The 14,964-nt window shown below is 34.0% G+C and overlaps 1 protein-coding gene across 3 annotated transcripts in view; it reads right to left on the reverse strand.

The window, feature by feature from the left end:
* Positions 1-14,964, reverse strand: part of LOC132098660 (pleckstrin homology domain-containing family A member 5-like) — a 137,017-nt gene that overhangs the window by 6,342 nt on the left and 115,711 nt on the right. For 2 of the 3 annotated variants that reach the window (XM_059504753.1, XM_059504752.1), the window contains exons 14-25: positions 13,197-13,316; positions 11,650-11,703; positions 10,890-10,970; positions 7,013-7,078; positions 6,065-6,145; positions 5,840-5,989; positions 5,659-5,760; positions 5,431-5,539; positions 4,243-4,286; positions 3,953-4,087; positions 639-762; positions 433-548 (exon numbers count right to left, since the gene is read on the reverse strand). In XM_059504753.1, coding sequence (XP_059360736.1) covers positions 433-548; positions 639-762; positions 3,953-4,087; positions 4,243-4,286; positions 5,431-5,539; positions 5,659-5,760; positions 5,840-5,989; positions 6,065-6,145; positions 7,013-7,078; positions 10,890-10,970; positions 11,650-11,703; positions 13,197-13,316 — 1,182 coding nt within the window. The remainder of the gene's footprint in view (positions 1-432; positions 549-638; positions 763-3,952; positions 4,088-4,242; positions 4,287-5,430; positions 5,540-5,658; positions 5,761-5,839; positions 5,990-6,064; positions 6,146-7,012; positions 7,079-10,889; positions 10,971-11,649; positions 11,704-13,196; positions 13,317-14,964) is intronic. The other variant, XM_059504754.1, reaches the window with a different exon arrangement.

Genomic DNA, 14,964 nt, shown 5'->3' on the forward strand with positions numbered 1-14,964 from the left:
TAAAAATATAATAAAACAAATATTTTTTAATTAATATAATCATAATATACATTTTCATATATCAACAAAATATGAATACAAAATTATTATACAATTCCTAATATGAAAAACGTAACTATTTACTATAAAAATGCAATTATATATATGTATATTCATATATTATACACATATGAATATGCAGATTAATTCATAAACTTATAATAAAAGTAATAACATTTTTATTTAAAATGCAAGATGACCATTTTATTTCTTAGATGATCACTGCATGCTAAAGTCACGTCACCAGCGCAGTATATTATTGTTTCAAATGTTGATTTATGTACGCTAAGCCAAACCTAACCAGTATGTAACCAACCAGCACCATGCTATGCACAGCAAGGCACCCGTTTGTTAAACACAATCCACATTGTTCCTTATAAACCGCAGACTTACTGTTCTGGGATCAGGTTTCTTGCTCTTTCTCAAGGTGACATAAGAGGCGATGGTGGACGATTCAGGCATGGGTGATTTATTCCTGGGACTGACCACTCCGACGGTGTAAACTACACCTGACAGACAGACACAGACAGAGATCAGCAGGAAGGCCTTTAAGCCTGTAAATGATATGTATGTATAATGTATAGATGTTTGTCAGGCACCTTTGGTGACGCCGGGCTGCTCTTTCTCTGCCGTCTGCTCAGATTTGTCTTCGCCGTTGCTCTCGTCGACTTCGGCTACCGTGGTGAGCTCCGGCTCGCTCTTATACAGTCTGTAGTCGGGCCCCTGAGAGCAGAGATTTCACATATCTACACATGATTTACTGTACAAGACCTACTGATTCTGCCGGCATTACATGAAGGTTAGGATCACAAATTACAAATTAAAAACAAAAAATGCAATTAAAAAAAACTAAGCCTCACCAAGGATGAGGTACAAACCGAATATTATACAGGGAGCACTCAACGATGAATGTTAGATAAAAACAAAAGAGGGTTAGAAAGCAAAAAGCACTTGAATAAAAAACAAGTCAACTGAAACAGGGTTTTTAAAATGAATATTCTGCCTAAACTGATAAACTGAACGATGAACTATTTCTACCTTACTCAGGAAATAATAGCACCATACAAGATAGCGATGACATAAGGATGGGTAAATGAAATGGCTTTTTGGGGGTGAAATATTGCTTAAAAAGCTGGTCTCTCAAGAGTTGGTGGCTGATATAATGCAGATACATAATTTATACCATTTAATATTTCAAATAAGCTAAATAGAAACAAAATTGATTTGTTTCATTTAGAAATTTTTAATGGTTTCTCTATTAAATTTTGAAAAAAAAAAAAATCTGTCAAATAGTTTATGATGTTAAATAATGAATAGGTGATCAGTAGAAATAATAATATAAAGATTTAAAAGGAAAATCAGTTTAAATGGTCATGAAACCCCAGACTACTTATTCTAAGATTTAAGCAGAGGTGTTTGTGTTGCACAAAATTGGTTAATTTTAAGCTTTTTTGCTCTATTTTCATCTTCCGGATTTAGAATCTACATTGTGTTGACGTCACGATTTTTGTCGTGGCAATGGACTATAGTACATTGATGACGCGTCGGTGTCTATTCAATTATTCAAGAGATTGCGTGTTTATCCTATGAGAAGACGCTTCGCTTAATTATTCACAACAGCATGTGTTCATTTGCTATGAAAGACTCATCAGACTGTGAAATGACATCGCACACATTACAAGAGTTCGGCACAAACGCAATTCATTCACTTGGTGAGTGTAACATTTTTTATAGCTCTGTGACACAACCTGTCAGAAGGCTTATATAAACGCCACAGAATAATATATATGTCTCATTTGTGAGTCGCTTTGAATAAAAGCGTCTGCTAAATGATTGAATGTGTAATATGTTTTCGATGCAGAGTGCAAATGGCTGTGCATTTATTTGTGCTTTTAGCTCGATGGGAGCAAAATGAAACTTTCTGAACGCAAAGCTTTGTGTGCTGTCTGTCTCCCCTCTTTCTTCCCCCTCCCCCGGTCCGCTGCACACCACGCCCACTTTTTTAGCATTTTTTAAAACCGTGGTGAGAACTAACCTGTGCTGAAATGGGGGGTTTCATGACCCTTTAAGGTGCTAATGTATATCCTAACTGTGTGCTCACACCAGACGCGACTTGTGCGAATAAATTGTGTTATTCGCTCGTAGTTGGACGCTTGAACATTGAGTGTATTCGCTTCATTCGCGCGTGGAATTCACTTCACAACGGACGCGAATTCGCTTCACGGAAGAGGCTTCTGATTGGTTGAGTTCTGTTTTTATACAGTCTATGCTTGAGTTCACGCAGCATTGTGATTTCAACCACCATTTATTCAGATACTTTTCAAAATATTACTGTTATCGTGTCATGAAATGTAGTTTTAAAAGTATTTCAGGCGGCATGTAGTTGTTTTAAACCCAAATATGCGGTTTATTTATAAAGACAGCTCCTATTTAAAAATATTTAGATGATTTCGGAGACGATCAGCTCCACGCGATCAGCGGGATTTCAGTTCTCATGTTACCGACGAGAGCAATCTCGACTCGTCTAGTCCTTATGACATTTGCCGCTGGCTCTGACGTCTCTTTAGTGGTTAAATATAAAATATAATTCGTTTTGGGTAAATCTAACAATTCGCGTCATTCTGGTGAATCGCGTCTTTCGCGCCGCTTCATTTGCGTCTTTCTATTCGCGACTTAACATGTAAATCACTCACGCTTAATCCTTCATTCGCATCTGGTGTGAGTGCACCACAAGAAATAAAAAAATAAAAAATATATAAATAAAAAAATGTAGCGGTTCTCAATTCCAGCCTTTGCGCCCCCCAGCTCTGTATATATTGCATGAAGCCATAAGAGAAACATACCAAATGTGCAGAGCAGGAGGGCACGAGGACTAGAACTGACAACCGCTAGGTGTTCTGTAAAAATTTATTAAATAAAAAAAATTTATTTAATCCGTCAGAAATGGTTTATGTTAAAGGGGTCATATAATGCCCATTTTCCACAAGTTGACATGATTCTTTAGGGTCTTAATGAAAAGTCTGTAACATAGTTTGTTTAAAATTTCTCAATGGTAGTGTAAAAATCACATTTTTTTACCCTGTTAAAAACAGTTCTTTTCAAAACACGCTGGTTTGTGGGATTCTCCTTTAATGCTAATGAGCTCTGCTGACTCCGCCCCTTTCTTCTGATCTGCTCTCTGAGAGATTGTTTACTTTAGCCACATTCATAGTGAAACTTGCTAATTAGCACATTATTAGGAAAAATAATTTTCAATGATTCATTTAAATACATTATACTCACTGCTGGAGGCTGGATCATGAAGGATTTGCGCGAATATAAACGCATTTAAGTAGATTAAGGGCACATTTCTTTCATTTCTCCAAACGTAAGTTAATCCTCTGCGATTTCAGTCGTTTGGATTTCGGGAGTAAATGACTACTGCTATGTTCATTATTACATCCAACAACAAAACTCTGAGGTAAGACAAGTCCAGTCTGTGCTGAAATGCTGCTGTCAATCAAACAATCATGGGCGGGGCCTCCGACCGTGTGACGTTACACGGTCAGATGGCTCGACTTGAGAAAAGAGAAAACATTTAATGAGATTACAGATAAAACACTTGGTGGATTTTTATCATTACAGGGTGGTTTTAAGAATTCATGTAGCATTATATGACCCCTTTAATTGATTTATGGGTAGTCAGTAAAAAGTGCTATAAAAATTTCAGACAGAAATCAGACAGAAATGGTTGATTATCGACTGATGAGGCAGAGATAATGGGTAATCAACACAAAGCGGATGTGTTTTCAGCTAATGCATGTCATCGCAGAATGGCAGAAATATGCATCTAAATCTAAAAGCAAAACTAATGTTGGGCTTCTGAAGTGATGGCGATGGGTTAAATGGGATGGGGTTCACAGCTGCATCTTACGCTGTGGGCACCGTTGCGCTGGGCGGCCTTGCGGTCCTCGGGCCGGTGAGGAGTTGTGCGGGGCGCGTGAGGCGGCCTGTCTCCCCCCTCATACGAGTACGGGAGAGGAGGACGAGGAGGCACTGAGTCTGACTCCTACACAGCGCACACAACGGGACACGGGCAACAACCAACCAACCAAAGCAGCACAGTACAGGTTTCCTGAGGATCGTTAGTGTGTGTGTGTGTGTGTGTGTGTGTGTGACAATTAGACAATGATTATCCTCATGATGTGTGGAATAATCACTTACTTCACTTTTATGCAGATTTGACAAGGGGTTTGCACCAGGAAAACCTATAATACAGAAGAAGAGTGAAATACTTCATGCAACTTGTGTTGCTATTGTTAACTAAAATTAAAACAATGGTTTTACTTCATTGATTTAAAACAGAAATAATATATAAATAACAACCTAAATGAAAATTAGAAATGTTGTCTTGGCAACTAATTGAAATAAAACAAATTTAAGCTGAATAATTAAAATTACTAAAACTAAAGCTGAACTGAAATAGAAAAAATACTAATAAAATTACAAAAGCTAAATTAAATTTAACTTTCATAATTTCAAAAAGGAAAAGGCTAATTCAAAATACTATTAATAATAGCATAAGTAATACTAAAATAATAGTGATAAAAACGGTTATTACTGCAAATTACTGTTAAAAAAAAGTATCATAAAAAATGTAATAATTTTAAACTAAATCTTGCATAATATATGAAAATGTATGTTAACTGGATAAATGTTTTAAAATGTATAGTTTTGTTTTAATACTGCAAATTACAGTAATAAAAAGTTTTCATAAAGAAAAGTATATTTTAAAATAAATCTTAAACAATATATGTAAATGTAAAGATTTAAAAACAGACATTTTAAAGTATTCATATAAAAACAGAATTATAAAATTTACATTTATAAATATATAATTTATGCTTTGTGGTATAATTACTATAAAGAACAATGAATGGAAAAAAATGTAAAAGAGTACAATAATCAAAAAAATCATTCTTAAAAAATATTTTTATCTATAAAAATCTAAATATAGAATTATTTATCAGAAAATGGAAGAGTATTATTGCAAATTACTGCAAAGAAAGAAAAAGACATGTACAAGTATAATAATTCAAAGATAAATATTAAGTAATTCATGTTAATGTACAGATTTTAAAAAACACATGGAAATTTAAAAAAGCTAAAAGATATATATTTTTGTCTTGTGTTATTGCAAGTTACTATAAAGAAATAGGTCCATGATTTTTTTTTTAATTAAAAAGCATATGTAAAAAATAATAGAAAAATAAATCTTAAATAATATATGATTTTATATATTTATTATAAAAAGGTTTAAAAATGTATAATTCTGTATAATAAGAACAAAGCTCATTCCAGTTGCTCATATCTGTTAGTGTGGTGTGAGTTGAGTTGTTCTGGTTCTCTCACTGGGTTCTGCGTTTCTCTTAGGTTTGTTCTTGTTCAGCACCTCCATCACATCCTGAATCCGCCACAACTCCTTCTGGATCTGAACATGTTTTTGGCTGGGCGGCTCCGTCTGCGCACGCACACACACACACACACACACACACACACACACCTCAGCTCAGCTCAACGTCAATGGAATTATCTTCAATATAAATTCACGTATAGCTAGTATTCAACCAAATGTGTCACCTGTGGGCTCCCGAGGGCCTCGAGCTGCTCCAGCAGGTTCGTTTTGGCCATGGTGACGTCCGCCTCCAGTCGATCGAACTCTCTCAAGCTCCGCTCCAGCTCCTGTCAGCAGCAGAGCATTATGGGTGAGTGTGCATCATTGCATCAATCAAAGCAAGCGATTTGTATTCGAGGGACGTACAGTGTTGACACGTGACAGCTCTCTGCAGGTGCTGAGAAGACCGCTCTGTAGGACGTCCCGCTGCTGGATGACGCTCTGCACGGCCGTGGGGTTTTCAGAGCTCATCTCGATCTCCTGACTGGCCGACAGTAAGGCCGTCTCCAGCGTGTGCTGCAAACACACACACATGCGTGAACGAGACGGGCTTCACAATGCACTGAAGATGAAGATGAAGATGTGCGTTACCTTTTCTCTGTGGAGCTGCTGCAGTTTTTCTTCTTGAGTTCTCACTACTTTATCCTGCTCACACAGTCGACTTAACTTCGCCTGCAACGGTAAAGTCAAGGTCACATCTATTCAAGTGAATTCTCTTTAAGCCAATGCATATCAATATGTTTTATATGTACAAATATTCAGTGCAGTAGTTATGAAAACGGCATGTATAATAAGTATACAACAATCTGTAAAATAAAATAAAATATGTAAATGTAAAGTCGCCTCCAATAATTATTATAGAATAATGTGTACGTTATTCAGCACCCTAAAAGGCTTTAAATGATGTACAGAGCAGTATTTACTCTTAGTTTGCATTCATACTTTATTAAAAGTTTTATGATTCCATATTTAGTCCATATTCATCTCTATTCATGCATTCAAAAGTTGCTTGATAAATTAATGATCATCCACTAACACGCTATAATAAATCTTGATAACTATTCAACAGCATTTTTAATTATTTTGGTAAATATATATATATATATATATATATATATATATATATATATATATATATATATATATATATATAAAGAAATTGAAAAATGGGTCAAGAAAAGCAAACACAAATGCTTTTTAAATTGATAATTATATAAAAAAATATAAAGATTTTATTCTTTGCAAATAACTACATTTTTAAATATGAACTACAGAATTTTATGTTTAAACTAAATGATAATTTTTAAACATTTTATATTTGCCTGAAAAGTGGTTTAATCATTTAAATGGCACATTTTAAAATCATTTATGTTTGATAATTCATGCCTCCATAAAGTGTATAAATTGCTCTATATAACTGGTTTTTGTATACTATATTGTTTTGAATGTTTAACAGAAGCACAAGCTCAAATAATAATTGTCATAATGTAATCATACACTAATAGCAACGATCAGTTTTCAGGAAGAGAGTCAGCTTACATCAATGTCCAGCTCCTCGGGTCTGAATAAGTAGGTGTTTTCTCTGTACTCTTCAGGGCTCATCTGCTGAAATCAAAGGAAATAATGTCAGATATGATGTGCATTATATAATTCATCGCTCTAGACTGCTTTGAGACTCTGTGCATGAAGCAATGGAGCAAGCGACATGAGCCTGTGTGCAGTTGATTTTCTACGGCTGTACATGCAACTTACTCATCAATATACTGTCAGAGACTTTAAATAAGAAACTTTTTTACTACAGTAACATTTGAAGCCGGTGCAATATAAATGCTGTGCAACAGGGATCTTTATCTACAGTCACACTGCATACAAAAGCACTGGGACTGACACGAACCACACAATCCACATGAAACATGCAAACTCTGTCCAAACAGCTCCTAGGAAGCAAATGGGAAAGTTTGAAACACATTTTTACACATACTGTATGGGTCCACACTGCAGAAAATGACTTTCTTGCTTAGTATTTTTGTAAGATTTTATAGTACAAACATCTAAACATACTTGAATCAAAATACATTTACCTGAGAAGCAAAATGACGCTTATTTGTTTCTCACCCCATTGATGATATTTTGGTAACTCTTCACTTGAATGAAGCTTTTATCCATAATGCATTATAAAAGGTATCCACAATGCACATTATAATGTATTATATATTTTCATAAATAATTGTAAACAAAGTTAAAATGCACTATAATATTTGCAGATTCCTTGTTACACCTGAAACTGGTTGTTTGCTGTCTGTTTTAATGCATTCTTTCTAAAAGTGTAACAATGAATAGAATTAAAGTATCATTTTTTATAACTGTGGTTATAATTATTCACGAGATCATACAATGCATTATAAGGTATGTAACAAGGCATAATTAATGCATTACTTTTATAATGCATTGATGGAAAATATTTCACCGATTTTTTCCCCCAGTGCATTTATGGAATATTCTTCACATTAGGCAACTAAAATGAAAATCATGCTAAAAAGCGGACAAAAAAATTAATTACCCATCTTTCCTTCCTGGTTTTTTACTGCACTTAAGAAATATCAAAACTTAAAGACAACACCCATAATTAATAACAAAATAAAGGGTAAGTTTCCTTTTCCAGTGCATCTGAGTTTGTAAAAATGGCTTGTAGATTCATTATACAAGAATTTAGGTAAAAAATAAATAATAAATAAAATAAAATAAATAATCCCATCTCGTATGCACAAAATATTTTTTAGTAAAAATATTGCAAAATAAAAAAATGATCATGGCTGGTAAAAAATATTCATTTAAATTTAACTTGGTCTTATTTATAAATTATATAGAGAGGTTTCAAATAAATTTACTAGTGCTTTCTGTGTGATTTTTCTGTTTCCTTTTTTTAGTGCATTTATGGAATATTCTTCATATTAAGATAATAAAATGAATATATATTATGCACAAAATATGAATATCTAACATTTTATATAGAAATAGATAACTTTTGTAGGTTATATATGATGCCGTATACAAATTAATAATCTGAACAATGCTACGGTATAAAAAAAAAAAAAGTATTAAAAGTGAAAAAATAAATAAAATTGCAAAATTTCATGGCTTCAAGTAAAGTGTTACCGATATTTTTTGTGTTAAACAATTTTTTAAGACTTATTTTTAAATAATATTTAAGATTTAAGATATTTAAGTATATGTATATTGATTTAAGGAGTAAATATTTTTTGCAGTGCGGGCACACACACACACACACACTCCCGCTTTTCCGCAGCCGGATGAGTTTATGTAGATATGATTAATCTCATCACTGAAATAACGCTGCTTCAGCACCAGCTGGTGCGTTAAATCAGAAAAAATAAAAAAATCACAACTCTTAATAGCGCTCGTGTCGTACACGTCCACAACATCTGCTGTGGGACGGGAATCCATCGACACTCATGTTTTGAGTAAGATGAAAACGATCTGGAGGTGAGTTTCGGCGGGTGATGGCTCTCGTGCAGCAGGTTTCAGGAGGTGTTCCCCACAGACGTCCCTCTGGTCGGGTCTGTCAGTCCTTGAGTTAGTGTGACTAATGAAAACTACAGACTGAATCCCAAAGTCCAGCAGGGACACGAGAACCGCGAGACCGTGTCAGGAAACTGCTGCAGGAAAAAATCCCAATTTAAGTCGACTTACGAAGACCTTTCGCAAAAATCAGCCCCTCTTAGATTCTGCTGTTATGTCTGACAAGCCACACATCACGTTCTCACGCAGTGAAAAATACATCGCTGACAACACGCCGTCAGACAAGACAGAGCAGGTTACTTTTGCTATAAAACAAAGTCTCAGCTTTCAAAACGTATTCATTTTTTCTCAGTTTTGTGTCTCTTTAATGTGTGGCGACAGATCGCTGGCACGTGAAGCGAACATCTCTTCCTCTTTACTAGGTGTAGCACAAAATAAACATGATCAATACACACCAGTTTTCAAGTGCAAATGTAAGTAATGCATACTTTGGAAGATTTATACTTGAGAATAATTACACTTTTGTAATAATCTTCCAGTTGAGCTACTAAAATAAATACATTTAGCAAAAATTCTAAATTCATTTTATGTACAAATTCTTTGTTTTCTAGTTTATATCTGATGCTATGTTACTTGCCGTTTATTTGTAATTATTTGTAAAATTTACTAGCAGTTTTGAAGTGAAAATTGGTTCATGACCAATAATTTTTTCCAGAGCATTTGTGGAAAATTCTTCACATTAAGCTACTAAAATGAATTTTATGTACAAAATATGAATATATCTCGAATGTATTATGTATAAAATCTACTTTTTTAGTTTTTGGTTCATATATGGTGCTGCCAGTGAAACTATAATAAAATAATAATTGAAATATCCCATTGCTATAAGCACAAAAATATAGTTTTAATAAAAACCTTGCAAAATACAGTTTTCATGGCTTGTTAAAAAAATTACAAAAAAATTATATATTTTTTTTATGGTCAATAAAGACAAAAGCAATTAATATTAATATTACATACAAAATACAGAAATACAGTCTGATATAAGCAACTCGCATTACTTAGTCAAACTGCACGCCTTCTACTAATTATTTTGAAAGTTGTATTTTTTTACACATTTGTGGAATATTCCTCACATTAAGCAACACTCATGAACATATCCATCTACAAAATCTTTGCTTTTCTTTCTCATATATGACGCTGTTAGTGAAATTATAATAAAAAAGCAAAAAAGAAATCCCATTGTCACGAGCACAAAAATGTACATACAAAATACTAATATTTTTTTAATTAATTTCAAATGAGCAATTTATTGGCTATGAATATTTCTTATAATGAAAACGGCATATTGCTATAATTTTATTAAAACTACATTTTTGTGCTTATGACATTGGGATTATTTAACTCTTTATTTTATTATAGTTTCACTTGTAGCAGCACAATTGCATTGTCATAAGCACTTTATACTTCAACTTTGACCCGTTCGCTGACTTTACGAAGCAAACAATTCACACGACGTGACTGGGTTTCTATCTAATGAAGGCCCATTCACACCAATTACAGATAACGCTTTCGTTATTTCAAAACTGAGTGGATTCAGATCGGCTCTCAGTGTTTATTTAGCTCGTCTGTGCTAACACATGAACGCCGGCGTGATGGATAAAGCTATTGCTAATGAACGGCACATTAGCACCTTCAAGCCATGCCAATAACACTTCCACTTTCAACAGGAAAACAACAACAACAAGAAACATCAATGGGATGTGCTGGAACGAAACCGACACAGGATGGGGCAGTGAGGGGGTGGAGCTTCAACAAAGAGGCGGGGCCAAATGACAGGAGGGGAGGAGCATAACCGTGTGTTCCAAGACCTTACTTGCTGGTACAGTTGTGGCCTTGGCGCAGAGTTCTCAATCATAGTGTGAATCATGAAGATTACTGGCTCATTCTCCTTCATCTAGTGCACGAGGAGGAGGAGGAACAACGTTATCAAAGCACTGTGTGTTTTTACAGCTTCTGACCCTCACAAACATCACATGTCTGCTACTCGTGCGTTCGCTAGTCCAGAATAATGACCGTGTGCACTTCAGCAATGCAATACAACGTGAAAATGAAGAACATTTGCTGGATAATGGATAATTCTGAGTTGCCCTTTTCAAAAAGATAGATCACTGGAGGAGAAAGCAGAATCCTTCCCGAGCTTGAAATCATCTTGATGTCCACTATGATGATGTTTAGTCTGAGATACAGTTCACTGGGATGTGCTAGACGATAAATCAAATAATATACTTAGAAATATTAACACATAACAAGAGCAGGAAAACTTCAAGCTACAACAGTATAAAACAAAAACAACAATCAATTTTACAAATAATTATGAAAAATACAAGAGAGAGAATTAAGCCTGACAAACGAAGAATACTGATAAATCAAGATTCATGTCATGTTGCTAAAAAAATGCTTTCTGCTATTCCATCTGCATCCAACAGACGCAGAACTTCGACTGAACTAAGAACCGCAGCGGATACACCGAGGGCCGGAGAACAGAGAAAACGCTCGAGTTTGATCTGCGCTGGAGAGAAACAAGACAATGAGAGAGAGACAGACAGGAAGTGAGAAACAGGAAAGGCCCTCACCTGGCTGTCCAAGTACACCAGATTCCTCTGTAGGTGATGGGAAAGGATTTCACTCTAGAGACGGCAAGAGAAAGCAGATGAGAGGAGAGCAGTGAGGAAAAACCAGAGACGTGGGCTTCAGAGCAGGAGAAAAACTGCATCTCGCTAGATAAAGCAAAGCCGAAGAGCAAATCAGAAAAGGCTCAAGAAAACGTCTAAAAGAGGATTGCAAACAGGAACACATGACGCATGCAGCAGCCGCACAAACATGATCCAAACCTACAGGACTGGAGGGATTTGCTCATGTTAGTGGAAAGGGAAGTGCAAAGTTGGGAATAATTCAGATTTATTCAATGAAGGCTCACCAATGATGCATTTAATTGATCAACAATACAGTAAAATTATGACATATTACAAACTAAAATAAGTGTTTTCTATGTGAATATCTGTTTAAATGTAATTTATTCCTGTGATTCACAGCTTGATTTCCATCATTTCTTCAGTCTTCAGTGTCACATTACCCTTCAGAATATGCTGATTTGCTGCTCAATTATTAATAATGGTTCTTATTATTATCATCAATGTTAAAAACAGTTTTTGCTGCTTTTTATGTTTTTGTGGAAACGGTAATAAATGATTTTGACAAATAGAAAGAGCAGCATTAATTTGAATTCAAAACGTATTTGCTGTCACTTTTGATCAATTTAAAGCATGCTTGTTTTGTTTCTTTTGACCTTTGAATGGAAGTGTATCGAGGTTTCCACTGAAATATGAAGCAGCACATCTGTTTTCAACATTGATAATAATCAGAAATGTTTCTTGTGCAGCAAATCAGCATAATAGAGTGATTTCCGAAGGATCATGTGACACACAAAAAAAAAATCATATTAGATCGCAGGAATAAATTACATTTGAATACATATCCACATAGAAAACAGTTATTTTAACCTGTTAAAATAAAAGACTTAAAAGTACATGATCCAAACCTAAATTTTTATAATTCATGACATTTTGTAACATGATTTTGCCCCCAAAAAAAGTCTTCTTTGTGGCCTTTTTCTCTATAACACTTTAGTAATCATCAGAAATTATATACATGCACCCTCTGAAACCCATTTTAAAATCAAACATTGCATTACCATGAAAATGGCACAAAGTCACGTAACAAAATGATTTCATTCATGAATTATAAAAATGTAGGTTTGGATCATGCACATTCAAGTCTATGTTCAAAAATGTGAGTGACAGTTAACAGGTTAAATAGTAAAAATATTTCACATCATTACTGTTTTTATTGTATTTTTAATCAAATAAATGCAGACTTGGTAAGTATAAAAGGCGTTTTTAAAATCTTAACCATTCCAAACTCAGTGAGCACTAAAGCTGGCATTAAAATGCATTGCATTAGACATCATCCAATCCACAACAGCATGCGGAAGCAATGGGAAAACCACCAAACTTGGAAGGAAATGAACAGGTTGGGTTGTGGGGTGGCCGGGGTTTGATGGGGGAAACGAAACAAGCGCTTTACTCCTGAGATGCACAGGCTAGTGATCCACGAGGCTGACCTTTGGCTTAGTGGCTTCCAGGTTTAGCTGCATTAGCTGAGCGAGCGTGTGCTCACGAAGACTGTTGAGCTCGGCCTGCTGCCGCCGGAGCTTGATGAGCATCAGGGTCAGTTCCTCTGGCTGCAGCGGGCGACAGGAGCAGTGTTAGTGTGGGCCGTCACCAAGGGGTTTATGGGGGAAATCGGGCCATGTTTGATAAAGAGGATGTGTTGAGTTGAGTTCTTCAGACAATGCATGCCTGGTGCACCACTGTAGAGACTTACATAAACCTCTGATAGATATCTAATCAACATGATTGAGCAGCTTTAGATGCATCATGTAGTTTCATTTAGTAACCATGAATAAACCGGTTCTGTTGAATTTCTGGTTTGGATTTCAATTTTCTTTAAAGAATGGAAAAATCAACTAAATTACAGAAACTTGAACTAAAATGAAAATGGAAAAAATATACTGTAAACAAAAATAAAAGCTAATACTATAGTAGTATAAATAATATGAATGAGAACATTATATATACGTAATACAAACACACATATGTAATCAAGCACAACATTAAATTAAAATTAAATTAAATTTATGCATTTAGCAGACGCTTTTATCCAAAGCGACTTACAGTGCATTCAGGCTATCAATTTTTACCTATCAACAACAAAATTAATAAAACAAATTATAAACAAAATATTCAAAATATAAAACATTATAACATTATAGTTATTTTAAAATAATAATAAATACTACAGTAGTATACAAGTAAGTTTAAGTTTGGGTTACGCTTAAATAGCTTTACTAATACTATCTACTATTGTAATCCTATACTAAATAAATAGTATATAAATAATAGGAAGTAAAAAAAATCTGTAAACAATAACTAGAAGGTATATGTATATACAAACATCTAAATATGAATAAATACTACAATAGTATGAACAATATGAATAAAAAAAAAAATCAGTAAATAAATAATTGGAAATTATATATAAAATTACAATACAAAATTAATAAAACAAATTATAAACAAAATATGCAAAATAAAAAAACTTAATGTTATAGTTATTTTAAAATAATAATACATACTAAAATTGTATACAAGTAAGTTTAAGTTAAGGTTTAAGTTTATATTGGCTTTTAAAAATGGAAAAATCAAGCAAATAAATATGTATATAAACAATTTAAAATATTAATAAATACCATATAATCCTATATTAAATAAATATCAGTAAATAATTAATAGGACGTAAAAAAAAATCTGTAAACAAATAACTACAATGTATACATGTATACAAACATACATATATAATTAAGCACAACCAATTCATGTTAATTCCAAATATTAATATAATAGAATGTGAACACTAAATGACACTGGTCTAGTGATTAGAAAATAAATAAATGAATACATTTATAGCATTAAATATTTTCAGAATAGACTGAGATAAACCTGTAATATCTAAGGTTCAGCTAAGTTGCATAAACTAGTCAAATAACCACGAATAACCAGGTCCTTGAGCTAGAAACTAAAAGTACAAGCCAGATTTTCCAGAAAGTACAGCTGAATTAAGTTCAAATGTGCTTTTAAGAAAGGAAAATTTATGTTTATGCCACCTTATCCTTAAAAACTGGTTCTGCTATCCAATTAAGAGACATCTGAAGAAAGTCACCCTGAAATCGACTTTATCTTAGGTTCGTCATTTCATCTTGGGTTATAATAATCCAAATAAAAAAAGTAATATCACGAAAAAGAAAGATCATATAAACTCTCCAAGAGGCT

Source organism: Carassius carassius, chromosome 22, assembly GCF_963082965.1.
Source record: "Carassius carassius chromosome 22, fCarCar2.1, whole genome shotgun sequence".
NCBI lineage: Eukaryota > Metazoa > Chordata > Actinopteri > Cypriniformes > Cyprinidae > Carassius > Carassius carassius.